At 45.1% G+C, this 12633-nt stretch overlaps 1 protein-coding gene across 1 annotated transcript in view; it reads left to right on the top strand.

The window, feature by feature from the left end:
* The window catches only part of LOC110525177 (extracellular matrix organizing protein FRAS1), a 202919-nt gene that overhangs the window by 88539 nt on the left and 101747 nt on the right, over positions 1-12633 (top strand). The window contains exons 27-31 of the mRNA XM_090239234.1: positions 3010-3094; positions 5408-5509; positions 5572-5790; positions 9741-9900; positions 10339-10526. Coding sequence (XP_090095360.1) covers positions 3010-3094; positions 5408-5509; positions 5572-5790; positions 9741-9900; positions 10339-10526 — 754 coding nt within the window. The remainder of the gene's footprint in view (positions 1-3009; positions 3095-5407; positions 5510-5571; positions 5791-9740; positions 9901-10338; positions 10527-12633) is intronic.

Raw genomic sequence — 12633 nt, 5'->3', positions numbered from 1 at the left:
TTTCAACCCAGGCCCTATTGAATTCACAGTGGGATATGGATGAAGTTGCACTTCCTAGTGCTTCCACTAGATGTCAACTGTCTTTAGAAACTTGAATGAGGCTTCTACTGTGTTGTGGGGCTGAATAAGAGCTGAATGAGTCAGGTTACTGGCAGAGAGCCAGGTCCTGGTCTTGCGCATTTCACATGATATCGACCTGCGTTCCATGGCTTCTGTAGACACAAAGGAATTCTCCGGTTGGAACTTTATTGAAGATTTATGATAACAACACCCTACAGATCGATTCTATACTTAGTTTGAAATGTTTCTTCGACCTGTAATATAACTTTTTGAAGTTTTTATCTGAAGTTATGCTGGACCTGCACGAGAGTTTGGATATGTGTACCTAACGCCCTAACAAAAGTAGCTACATGGACATAAATAATGGACATTATCGAACAAATCAAGCATTTATTTTGTAGCTAGGATTCCTGGGAGTGCATTCTGATGAAGATCATCAAAGGTAAGGGAATATTTATAATGTGATTTCTGGTTTCTGTTGACTCCAACATGGCAGATAATTGTATTTATTTTCTGAGCGTTGTATGGTTTGCTTTTTCCGTAAAGTTTTTTTGAAATCTGACACAGCGGTCATTGACTTCTTGACGCACCCATCCCTTTAGCGGGATCATTTTCGTCAACATCCGCTGAATTGCAGAGCGTCAAATTCAAATTAAATTACTAAAAATATTTTATTGTCATGAAATCACAAGTGCAATATAGCAAAACACAGCTTAGCTTGTTGTTAATCCACCTGGCGCGTCAGATTTCAAAGAGGTTTTACAGCAAAAGCAAACCAATCGTTTATGTAAGGACATCTCTCTCAGCAGACAAAACATTACAAACAGCTAGCAGCAAAGTAGATTGGTCACGAAAGTCAGAAAATAAATCAAATGAATCGCTTACCTTTGATGATCTTTGGATGTTTGCACTCACGAGACTCCCAGTTACACAATAAATGTTCCTTTTGTTCGATAAAGATTATTTTTATATCCATTTGGTTGGCGCATTTTGTTCAGAAAATCCACAGGCTCGTGCAGGTCATGGCGGGGGGACGAAAATTCCAAATAGTATCCGTAAAGTTCGTAGAAACATGTCAAACGGTTGTTTTTACAATATTTACAATAAATAATCGATAATATTTCAACCGGACTGTAGCTTTTTCAATAGGAGAGAGAGAAAAAATGTCTACTCCAAGCTGTTGCGCAAAACTCTCTGGCACCCAGGCATCCACTGATGCGAAGTGATCGTTCTCGCTCATTTTTTTCAGAATAAAAGCCTGAAACTATGTCTAAAGACTGTTCACACCATGTGGAAGCCATAGGGAAAGGAATCTGGTTGATATCACTTTAAATGGAGGGAAGGCATGCAATGGAACAGGGAGATTTGTTTCTCTTAGGCACTTCCTGGTTGGATTTTCCTCAGTTTTCGCCTGCAGTATCAGTTCTGTTATACAATATTTTGACAGTTTTGGAAACTTTAGAGTGTTTTCTATCCTAATCTGACAAATATATGCATATTCTAGATTCTGGGCCTGAGAAATAGGCAGTTTCATTTGGGTATGTTTTTCATCCAAATATCAAAATACTGCCCCCAACACTCAACAGATTAAGGAGAGGTATATCTATAATTACATGTGTATAACTTGTATTATCATCTACATTTATGATGAGTATTTCTATTGAATCGATGTGGCTATGCAAAATCACTGGATGTTTTTGGAACTAGTGAACGTATGTAAAAAACTCAGATTGTTTTATCTGAACTTTATCAAACAAAACATACATGTATTGTGTAACATGAAGTCCTATGAGTGTCATTTGATGAAGATCATCAAAGGTTAGTGATTCATTTCATCTCTATTTCTGCTTTTTGTGCCACCTCTCTTTGGCAGGAAAAATGGCTGTGTTTTTCTGTGGCTTGGTGGTGACCTAACATAATTGTTTGTGGTGCTTTCGCTGTAAAGCCTATTTGAAATCGGACACTGTGGTGGGATTAACAACAAGATTAACTTTAAAACGGTATAAGATACATGTACTGTATGTTTGAGGAATTTTAATTACGAGATTTTTGTTGTTTTGAATTTGGCGCCCTGCACTTTCATTGGCTGTTGTCATATCGATCCCGTTAACAGGATTGCAGCCATAAGAAGATTTTAATAGTTGATTCTAAGATTTGTATTTGATCCTGTATATGTTTTTGCTCTTTGTTCTTTGTTATAGAGCCAAAACGATTGGAGAAGTGGTTTACCCCATACATCTCCATTTTGGATAGATAGATAACTCTTCGTGTTGTTGTTTGTTTAGTCTTTTCCAATTTTCCCAGAAGTGGTTAGAGTCTATGGATTCTTCAATTACATTGAGCTGATTTCTGACGTGCAGTTCCTTCTTTTTCCATAGTGTATTTCTGTATTGTTTTAGTGATTCACCATAGTGGAGGCGTAGACTCAGGTTTTCTCTCTCTCTTACTCTCAGTCTCTCTCTCTCTCTGTCTCTCTCTCTCTCTCTCTTTCTGTCTCTCAATTCAATTCATTTCAATTTGCTTTATTGGCATGACGTAACAATGTACATATTGCCAAAGCTTATTTTGGATATTTACAATTTAAAATAAAATGAGAATCAAAATTGTCAACGGGACAACAGTATCAACAATAACCAAGGGTCAAAATAACCATACATTCAACAATAACAATAAGCATACAGTAGAGGACATGTGCAGGTTGATTGGTCTGTGAGACACTGTCCCTCATCTTATGGCAGGCAGCAATGTAGTGCGCTGCCAACCCACAGCTCTCTGCGTCTTCCCCCAACAGGACGGGTAGCCTATCCTCATCAGAGAGGTCTTTGAAACCTTGAATAAGGGATAAGGGTTTCACATTTGGGGAAATGACACTCTCTCTCTCTCTCTCTCTCTCTGTGTCTCTGTCTCTCTTTCTCTCTCTCTCTCTCTAATGTTGTTGTATTGTTCCAGGAGTGGACAGTTCTCCCTGCGTGTGACTGACCCTCAGCTCTTCTCCCGACCAGAGATGATACAGGTCCAGGCAGTGTCCATGCAGGTACCCGTTTACCGACCCCTCATCCTCATCTAGTATCTGTATTGATTGTCTCGCTCTAAAGGGGAACTGAGGACAGTAGAATTGTAGCATTCAAGACTCGTTCTGCCACCCTGCTCCTCAATCTTTAAAGAACACAGCCCCAAACCAGGAATCAAAGACAAGTATATTTTCCATATTCGTATGATGGCTCCTTGAGAGGATTGGGAGGGTGCTGACAGCTCTCGCTCTCCCTGTTCATAAACACAGAGAAGGGTTAGCCTGTCTCTCCTCGCGTGTATCAAAAGGGGTTTTCTAAGTGCTTGTGGGGGCCTAGCTTAGCTTGCTCGCATGTTGGCATGCAGTAGTAGGCAACCAGTTATAACAGCTGTGTCCAATGGGACTGTTTTCCCCTGAGCTCTGCTCTGCAGTGAGGCACGACTCCCCAGACACAACAGAGTAAATAGAGAGAGAGAGTTGCCTGCCTGCCTGGAAGAGATAAAGATTAGCCGTTGCCTGCCAAAACCTAGGGGCCCGCTGAGCCCTCTCTATAAACCTAGAGGCCCGCTGAGCCCTCTCTATATACCTAGGGGCCTGCTGAGCCCTCTCTATAAACCTAGGGGCCCGCTGAACCCTCTCTATAAACCTAGGGAACCACTGATCCCTCTCTATAAACCTAGAGGCCCGCTGAGCCCTCTCTATAAACCTAGAGGCCCGCTGAGCCCTCTCTATAAACCTAGGGGCCCGCTGAACCCTCTCTATAATCCTAGGGAACCACTGAGCCCTCTCTATAAACCTAGAGGCCTGCTGATCCCTCTCTATAAACCTAGGGAACCACTGAGCCCTCTCTATAATCCTAGGGAACCACTGAGCCCTCTCTATAAACCTAGAGGCCTGCTGAGCCCTCTCTATAAACCTAGGGAACCACTGAGCCCTCTCTATAAACCTAGGGAAACACTGAGCCCTCTCTATAAAGCTAGGGGCCTGCTGAGCCCTCTCTATAAACCTAGGGAACCACTGAGTCCTCTTTAGTATGGACCTGCACAGAACAGTGATCTAGGTACAACAATGAACAGTGATTTATAATGGACCTGTACAGAACAGCGCTCCAGGGACAACAATGAACAGTGATTTAGTATGGACCTGCACAGAACAGAGCTTCAGGGACAACAATGTAGCCTGTTGCAGAGTTGGACAATACAACAGGGAGAACAAGGTACTTAATTTAGCGTGGTCACAGTACACAGGGATCACAATGTATAACTATTTAGCGTCGGGCACAGAGTAGCACAGGAAATGTAGGCTACTTGATTTACGGGGACACAGCATTGTACAGAACATGTCTCTGAATGGGGAGAACAATGTACAAGATTTAGTGGGGAGCAGAGTAGGACGCCTCATCTCTTCAGGGGGAGTTGTAGAAGCTGTTCAGGAGCCTGTTGGTGTCAGAATTTTTCCGGGCCTTCCTCTCACACCGCCTGGTATAGAGGTCATGGATCGGCCCCAGTGATGTGCCGGGCTGTCCGCACCGCCCTTTGTAGCGCCATGCGATCGAATGCGGTGCTGTTGCCGTACCAAGCGGTGATGCAGCCAGTCAAGATGCTCTCGACGGTACCGCTGTAGAACTTTTTTGGGGGATCTGAGGGTCCAATGCCAAATGTTTTCAACTTCCTGAGGGGGACGAAGCCCTGTCGCGCCTTCTTCATGACTGTGAGAGGACCATTTGATTTGGGCGTGAAGCTCACGACCCGCTCCACTGCAGCCCCGTCGACGTGGATGGGGGCGTGGCTCGCAGTCAGCTCCTTTGTCTTACTGACGTGGAGGGAGAGGTTGTTGTCCCTGCAACACCCTTCCAGCTATCTGTCCTCCTCCCCTTAGGCTGTCTCGTCGTTGCCGGTGATCAGGCCTACCACCGTCGTGTCGTCGGCAAAACTTAATGATGGTGTTGGAGTCGTGTGTGACAACGCAGGCGTGGGTGAACAGGGAGCCTGTTCCCTCCCTCTGCTAGACGGTTGAAATGTTGCCCTTGTTTCAGGATGCTGTAGTAGTGATCTGCCATCTAGTAGTAGTGGGCTGCCATTCCATTTCCTGGTTTAATTATAGAGTTATAGAGTTGAATCAGATAAAGATTAGATCTGACCACTTCTCTACCTCATTCTTCTGTGGAAATGTGTCGATGATGTTATTGTCTCTTATTTTTTGTTTTTCGTTGTTATTATTTTCTTTAACTATTAATTTTCCCTCCATTTTCAAACGTCAACATCAAGTTGAGTGTCGTGTTACAACTCTTACAACAACCAATCAGTTATTAAGACCCTCCCCTCCTCTCTCTCACAGGCCCCGCAGATTCTCACCCTTAATCCTTTGCTGGTGGACGGAGGAAAGACGTCGGTCATCTCCAAGACCGTGCTTCAGATTGACGACCCAGACAACCCTCAGGTGTGTGTGTGTGTGTGTGTGTGTGTGTGTCTAAACATCCTCTAAATATGTCCTCCTCTCAGGACGTCCTGGTCACGGTTCTGGACCCGCCCCAACATGGCCGTCTGACCCGTCTCCACGGCGACCGGGCGCTGAGCCAATTCAAGATGGAGGAGTTGTCACGGGAACAGGTGCAGTACCTCCACGACGGGTCGCTGGGGAAACGGGACAGGATACTGCTACAGGTCAACGATGGACACAGCTACCAGAACATTCTACTGCAGATCAACATCACTCAGAAGGTAGGAGGGAGGGAGGGAGGAAGGAAGGAAGGAATAAGGAAGGAACGAAGGAAGTAGGGAGGGAGTAAGGAAGGAAGGAAGGAAGGAAGGAAGGAGGGAAGGAGGGAGGGAGGGAGGGAGGGATGGAGGAAGGAAGGAAGGAAGGAAGGAAGGAAGGAAGGAAGGAAGGAAGGAAGGAAGGAAGGAAGGGAGGGGGAGGGAGAGAAGGAGGGAGGGAGGGAGGTTGTATATTTTTTGCATGACTTTGTCAGGTTTTAGTCATGCTGAATGATTTTTCATTCAAGCTATTAGCTGTTAGTAGGAAGTAGGAAGTTATGAGACCACCGTGAGAGAGGTGCTTCTCTCCTGGCATATCCCCAAAGCTCTTCTCCCCCCCCCACCATGGACAAGGCAGGATCTGCCCATTGTTGGTACTGTAGTTGTCTAGACATATGGAAGACAGACATACAGGTCTCTTGGGTCTCGCTCACACCTTGCTACCCTCCATTGTGTTCATCTCCACACCTATACCATGTTCCCCTACAGGTCTAGTCTGTCGACCCCGCCCCCCCATCCCCCTGCATCATGTTACACACACACACATATACCAATAACATCTGCTAACCGTGTGACCAATAACATCTGCTAACTGTGTAACCAATAACATCTGCTAACCATGTGACCAATAACATCTGCTAACCTTGTGACCAATAACATCTGTTAACCATGTGTATGTGACGAATAACATCTGCTAACTGTGTGACCATTAACATCTGCTAACCTTGTGACCAATAACATCTGTTAACCATGTGTATGTGACGAATAACATCTGCTAACTGTGTGACCAATAACATCTGCTAACTGTGTGACCATTAACATCTGCTAACCATGTGACCAATAACATCTGCTAACCATGTGACCAATAACATCTGCTAACCATGTGACCAATAACATCTGCTAACTGTGTGACCATTAACATCTACTAACCATGTGACCAATAACATTTTATTTGATATAAAGCTGCATATTGATTAATTAAGAGGAGGCAGGTCATGTCACGCTCTCCTCTCATCCACTCTGTAAATCAATATCACTCCTTCCTCCTCCACATCCTGAAGTCCTGCAGCATCATCAAGGACCCCACCCACCCACCCACCCACCCACCCACCCCAGCCACAAGATGTTCACTCACGTTCCGTCAGGCAGACGGTATCGGAGAAGGAGGTCTGATACCAACAGGCTCAGAGACAGTTACTATCTAAGGGAAAGTGGACAGGTGTCTTTTATATTGATAACAAGTTCAAACAGGTGCCATTAATACAGGTAACGAGTGGAGGACAGAGGAGCCTCTTAAAGAAGAAGTTACAGGTCTGTGAGAGCCAGAAACAAACAAAAAAATTGTTTGTAGGTGACTAAATACTTATTTCCACCATAATTTGCAAATAAATTCATTAAAAATCCTACATTGTGATTTTCTGGATTTTTTTTCTAATTTTGTCTGTCATAGTTGAATTGGACCTATGATGAAAATTACAGGCCTCTCTCATCTTTTTAAGTGGGAGAACTTGCACAATTGGTGGCTGGCTAAATACTTTTTTGCCACACTGTAGGTCTGTAACAGTCTGAAGAGGGGGATGACCGCGGCAGCTTCCCAATCTTTGGGGATCTCAGACTCTCTCAGAAAGAGAGGTTGAACAGGCTAGTAATGGGGGTTGCCAACAATTGCGGCGGATAATTTTAGAAAGAGAGGGTCCAGATTGTCTAGCCCAGCTGATTTGTAAGGGTCCAGATTGTCTTGTCCTGATGATTTGTAAGGGTCCAGATTGTCTAGCCCAGCTGATTTGTAAGGGTCCAGATTGTCTTGTCCTGATGATTTGTAAGGGTCCAGATTGTCTTGTCCTGATGATTTGTAAGGGTTTTTTATTTTTATTTTTTTTATTTTACCTTTATTTAACCAGGCAAGTCAGTTAAGAACAAATTCTTATTTTCAATGACGGCCTGGGAACAGTGGGTTAACTGCCTGTTCAGGGGCAGAACGACAGATTTGTACCTTGTCAGCTCGGGGGTTTGAACTCACAACCTTCCGGTTACTAGTCCAACGCTCTTACCACTAGGCTACCCTGCCGCCCCAGATTGGGGTCGGCAGATGGGGTCCAGATTGTCTTGTCCTGATGATTTGTAAGGGTCCAGATTGTCTTGTCCTGATGATTTGTAAGGGTCCAGATTGTCTAGCCCGGCTGATTTGTAAGGGTCCAGATTGTCTAGCCCAGCTGATTTGTAAGGGTCCAGATTGTCTAGCCCGGCTGATTTGTAAGGGTCCAGATTGTCTAGCCCAGCTGATTTGTAAGGGTCCAGATTGTCTAGCCCAGCTGATTTGTAAGGGTCCAGATTGTCTAGCCCGGCTGATTTGTAAGGGTCCAGATTGTCTAGCCCAGCTGATTTGTAAGGGTCCAGATTGTCTAGCCCAGCTGATTTGTAAGGGTCCAGATTGTCTAGCCCAGTTGATTTGTAAGGGTCCAGATTGTCTAGCCCAGCTGATTTGTAAGGGTCCAGATTGTCTAGCCCAGCTGATTTGTAAGGGTCCAGATTGTCTAGCCCAGCTGATTTGTAAGGGTCCAGATTGTCTAGCCCAGCTGATTTGTAAGGGTCCAGATTGTCTAGCCCAGTTGATTTGTAAGTGTCCAGATTGTCTAGCCCAGCTGATTTGTAAGGGTCCAGATTGCAGCTCTAAGGCTAACAGGCAACAAGATGATGAAGATGCTTGAGCCTGCTACGATTACAGAATGGTTACAGGAAGGTTTCCCTCTCTGGCTCTGAGCCTGCTGAGATTACAGTAAGGTTTCCCTCTCTGGCTCTGAGCCAGCTGAGATTACAGTAAGGTTTCCCTCTCTGGCTCTGAGCCTGCTGAGATTACAGTAAGGTTTCCCTCTCTGGCTCTGAGACTGCTGAGATTACAGTAAGGTTTCCCTCTCTGGCTCTGAGCCTGCTGAGATTACAGTAAGGTTTCCCTCTCTGGCTCTGAGCCTGCTGAGATTACAGTAAGGTTTCCCTCTCTGGCTCTGAGCCTGCTGAGATTACAGTAAGGTTTCCCTCTCTGGCTCTGAGCCTGCTGAGATTGTCTGTAACTATAGTGTTGTGTACAACATGACCCCAGTCTGTGATCATGTCTATCTCTCAGGCCAACAGTATTGGGGATGTGGGTGTTGGCGTGGAAGGGAGCCAATGTATTTTTGAGCTATTTCCCAAAGCGAATCATCTCAGGTTTTGATCTGCTGGGTCCTTTGGGGATCCTTGAGTCTCTACTGGTTGGCTGACAATATCCAGGAGGAAGATTCTTCCTCTGAGAAACAATCAGCTTCCTGTCTGTCTCTCGTTCTGTCTGTCTGTCTGTCTGTCTGTCTGTCTGTCTGTCTGTCTGTCTGTCTCTCTCTCTCTCTCTCTCTCTGTCTGTCTGTCTCTCTCTCTCTGTCTGTCTCTCTGTCTGTCTGTCTGTCTCTCTCTGTCTGTCTGTCTGTCTGTCTGTCTGTCTGTCTGTCTGTCTGTCTGTCTCTCTCTCTCTCTCTGTCTGTCTGTCTCTCTCTGTCTGTCTGTCTCTCTGTCTGTCTCTCTGTCTGGCTTCCTGTCTGTCTCTCTGTCTGTCTCTGTTGCTGCTGACAGCTGCCTCTGGGCTTTTCCTTCCTGCTGCTATGCTGTTGTGAGGACATGAGGCCTGAGAACATCTGAGCTGTGTTATTAACTCCGTTATGTGGAAAATGCGCTCACGTATTGGTGAGAACGGTGCATGTTGGTTGGCAGGACGAGACAACTTCCTGTTCTGATACGAATGATTCAGCAGAAGTCCCCAATGGGTTGGGTATCAGGCTGAATAACTGAATTGAATTTACAGTACTTTGAAACAATAACATGTCATTAGAAAAAAAAATACCATGCCAAGAAAAAGTAATAGTTACATACTGTATCTGGTGTTACAGCTTACCAATGCTCCTCGTGTTCTGTCGGTGCCCGTCACATGGGTGAGAGAGGGAGGCATGGTACGGTTGGGGAAGAGGTATCTGAGGACAGATTATCAGGGTGCCAGTGATGACCAGATCGTCTACACCATAGTGCGCTCCAAAGGAAGCCCCAAATATGGTATGGTACATAACGTTACTACCCCCCCCCCCCCCCAAAAAAAAAAAAACATGCTCATGATGATCTTTTGGTAATGATGCTAATTTCACATTCTGACTCTGTCTTCCCTCCCACATCTCTCTCAAACCATGAATTACCACCCCTCCCACTTTTCTCTTTTACCATCTCTCTCTCCCTTCCTGATTCTCTTCCCCCTCTCCTCTCTTACCCTCTCTCTCCCTTCCTGATTCTCTCTCCCCCTCTCCTCTCTTACCACCCCTGCCTCTCCCCTTTACACTCTCTCTCTCCCTTCCTGATTCTCTTCCCCCTCTCCTCTCTTACACTCTCTCTCCCTTCCTGATTCTCTCTCCCCTCTCCTCTCTTACCACCTCTCCCCCTTCTCCCCTTTACCCCCTCTCTCTCCCTTCCTGATTCTCTCTCCCCCTCTCCTCCCTACAGGTAAAGTGGTGTTGGTGCCTATGCCAGCCGACGGCCCGGTGGAAGGTTGGCAGCCCTCGCCCGATGACAGGAGCTCTACCCCAACCTCCTCCTTCACTCAGCAGGATGTGAATGAGGGCACTGTGTGGTACAAACACTTTGGCTCTGCCGGGGCCAGTGGGCCTCAAGGAGACACCTTACAGTTCCAGGTGAGTGTGGGCTGTGTGTCTGTTTGAGCCTTTCATTATTATTTATTCATTATTATTTATTCATTATTATTTATTCATTATTATTTATTCATTATTATTTATTCATTATTATTTGACCTTTATTCAAGTACCTTGTCAGCTCTAACCACAAGGCCACCTGCCTGCCAGCCTTACCCACCTGCCACCCCAGCGTTACCCACCTGCCTGCCAGCCTTACCCACCTGCCTGCCAGCCTTACCCACCTGCCTGCCAGCCTTACCCACCTGCCACCCCAACCTTACCCCCTGCCACCCCAGCCTTACCCCCTGCCTGCCAGCCTCACCCACCTGCCTGCCAGCTGGCCTGTCTGCCTGTTCTCAGGTTCACTGGGACTCACAAACAACCCAACTAACTCTCTCTCTCCACGCTCTGTTTAGTTTCTCTACCTGCATGTCTTTTCTGTTCTTCCTTCCTGTCTTCTACCGCTTTGTTTTCAACTCTTGTTTCTTTCTTATTTCACCTTGTCTTCTTTCCTCTCTTCTTTCTCCCTATAGTTCTTTTTTCTCTTCATCCATTCTCCTCTGCGAATCCCCAAATGATTTCTCCCACTGCTACTGCTGTCTTCTCCATTCATTTCCCCGAAATTGTATCCCTCCCTTCCTCTTCCACCCACCCTCCTCCACCCCTCCTCCACAGACATCCCCTCTCTCTCTCTCTCTCTCTCTCTTTCTCTGTCACTCTCTCTCTCTCTCCCTCTCTCTCTCTCCATGTCTAAAGGTATAACCCTGTCTAAAGGTATAACCCTGTCTAAAGGTATAACCCTGTCTAAAGGTATAACCCTGTCTAAAGGTATAATCCTGTCTAAAGGTATAACCCTGTCTAAAGGTATAACCCTGTCCTGTCTAAAGGTATAACCCTGTCTAAAGGTATAACCCTGTCTAAAGGTATAACCCTGTCTAAAGGTATAACCCTGTCTAAAGGTATAACCCTGTCTAAAGGTATAACCCTGTCTAAAGGTATAGTCCTGTCTGAAGGTATAACCCTGTCTAAAGGTATTACCCTGTCTAAAGGTATAAATAACCCTGTCTAAAGGTATAACCCTGTCCTGTCTAAAGGTATAACCCTGTCTAAAGGTATAACCCTGTCTAAAGGTGTAACCCTGTCCTGTCTAAAGGTATAACCCTGTCTAAAGGTATAACCCTGTCTAAAGGTATAAATAACCCTGTCTAAAGGTATAACCCTGTCCTGTCTAAAGGTATAACCCTGTCTAAAGGTATAACCCTGTCTAAAGGTATAATCCTGTCTAAAGGTATAACCCTGTCCTGTCTAAAGGTATAACCCTGTCTAAAGGTATAACCCTGTCTAAAGGTATAACCCTGTCTAAAGGTATAACCCTGTCTAAAGGTATAATCCTGTCTAAAGGTATAACCCTGTCTAAAGGTATAACCCTGTCCTGTCTAAAGGTATAACCCTGTCCTGTCTAAAGGTATAACCCTGTCTAAAGGTATAACCCTGTCTAAAGGTATAACCCTGTCTAAAGGTATAACCCTGTCTAAAGGTATAATCCTGTCTAAAGGTATAACCCTGTCTAAAGGTATAACCCTGTCCTGTCTAAAGGTATAACCCTGTCTAAAGGTATAACCCTGTCTAAAGGTATAACCCTGTCTAAAGGTATAACCCTGTCTAAAGGTATAACCCTGTCTAAAGGTATAACCCTGTCTAAAGGTATAGTCCTGTCTGAAGGTATAACCCTGTCTAAAGGTATTACCCTGTCTAAAGGTATAAATAACCCTGTCTAAAGGTATAACCCTGTCCTGTCTAAAGGTATAACCCTGTCTAAAGGTATAACCCTGTCTAAAGGTGTAACCCTGTCCTGTCTAAAGGTATAACCCTGTCTAAAGGTATAACCCTGTCTAAAGGTATAAATAACCCTGTCTAAAGGTATAACCCTGTCCTGTCTAAAGGTATAACCCTGTCTAAAGGTATAACCCTGTCTAAAGGTATAATCCTGTCTAAAGGTATAACCCTGTCCTGTCTAAAGGTATAACCCTGTCTAAAGGTATAACCCTGTCTAAAGGTATAACCCTGTCTAAAGGTATAACCCTGTCTAAAGGTATAATCCTGTCTA

The sequence above is a fragment of the Oncorhynchus mykiss genome, chromosome 6, assembly GCF_057628025.1.
Source record: "Oncorhynchus mykiss isolate SJ-2025 chromosome 6, ASM5762802v1, whole genome shotgun sequence".
NCBI classification, from domain to species: Eukaryota; Metazoa; Chordata; class Actinopteri; order Salmoniformes; family Salmonidae; genus Oncorhynchus; species Oncorhynchus mykiss.
Note: the sequence above shows the minus strand (reverse complement) of the source record. Positions and strands in the feature narration are given on the sequence as shown.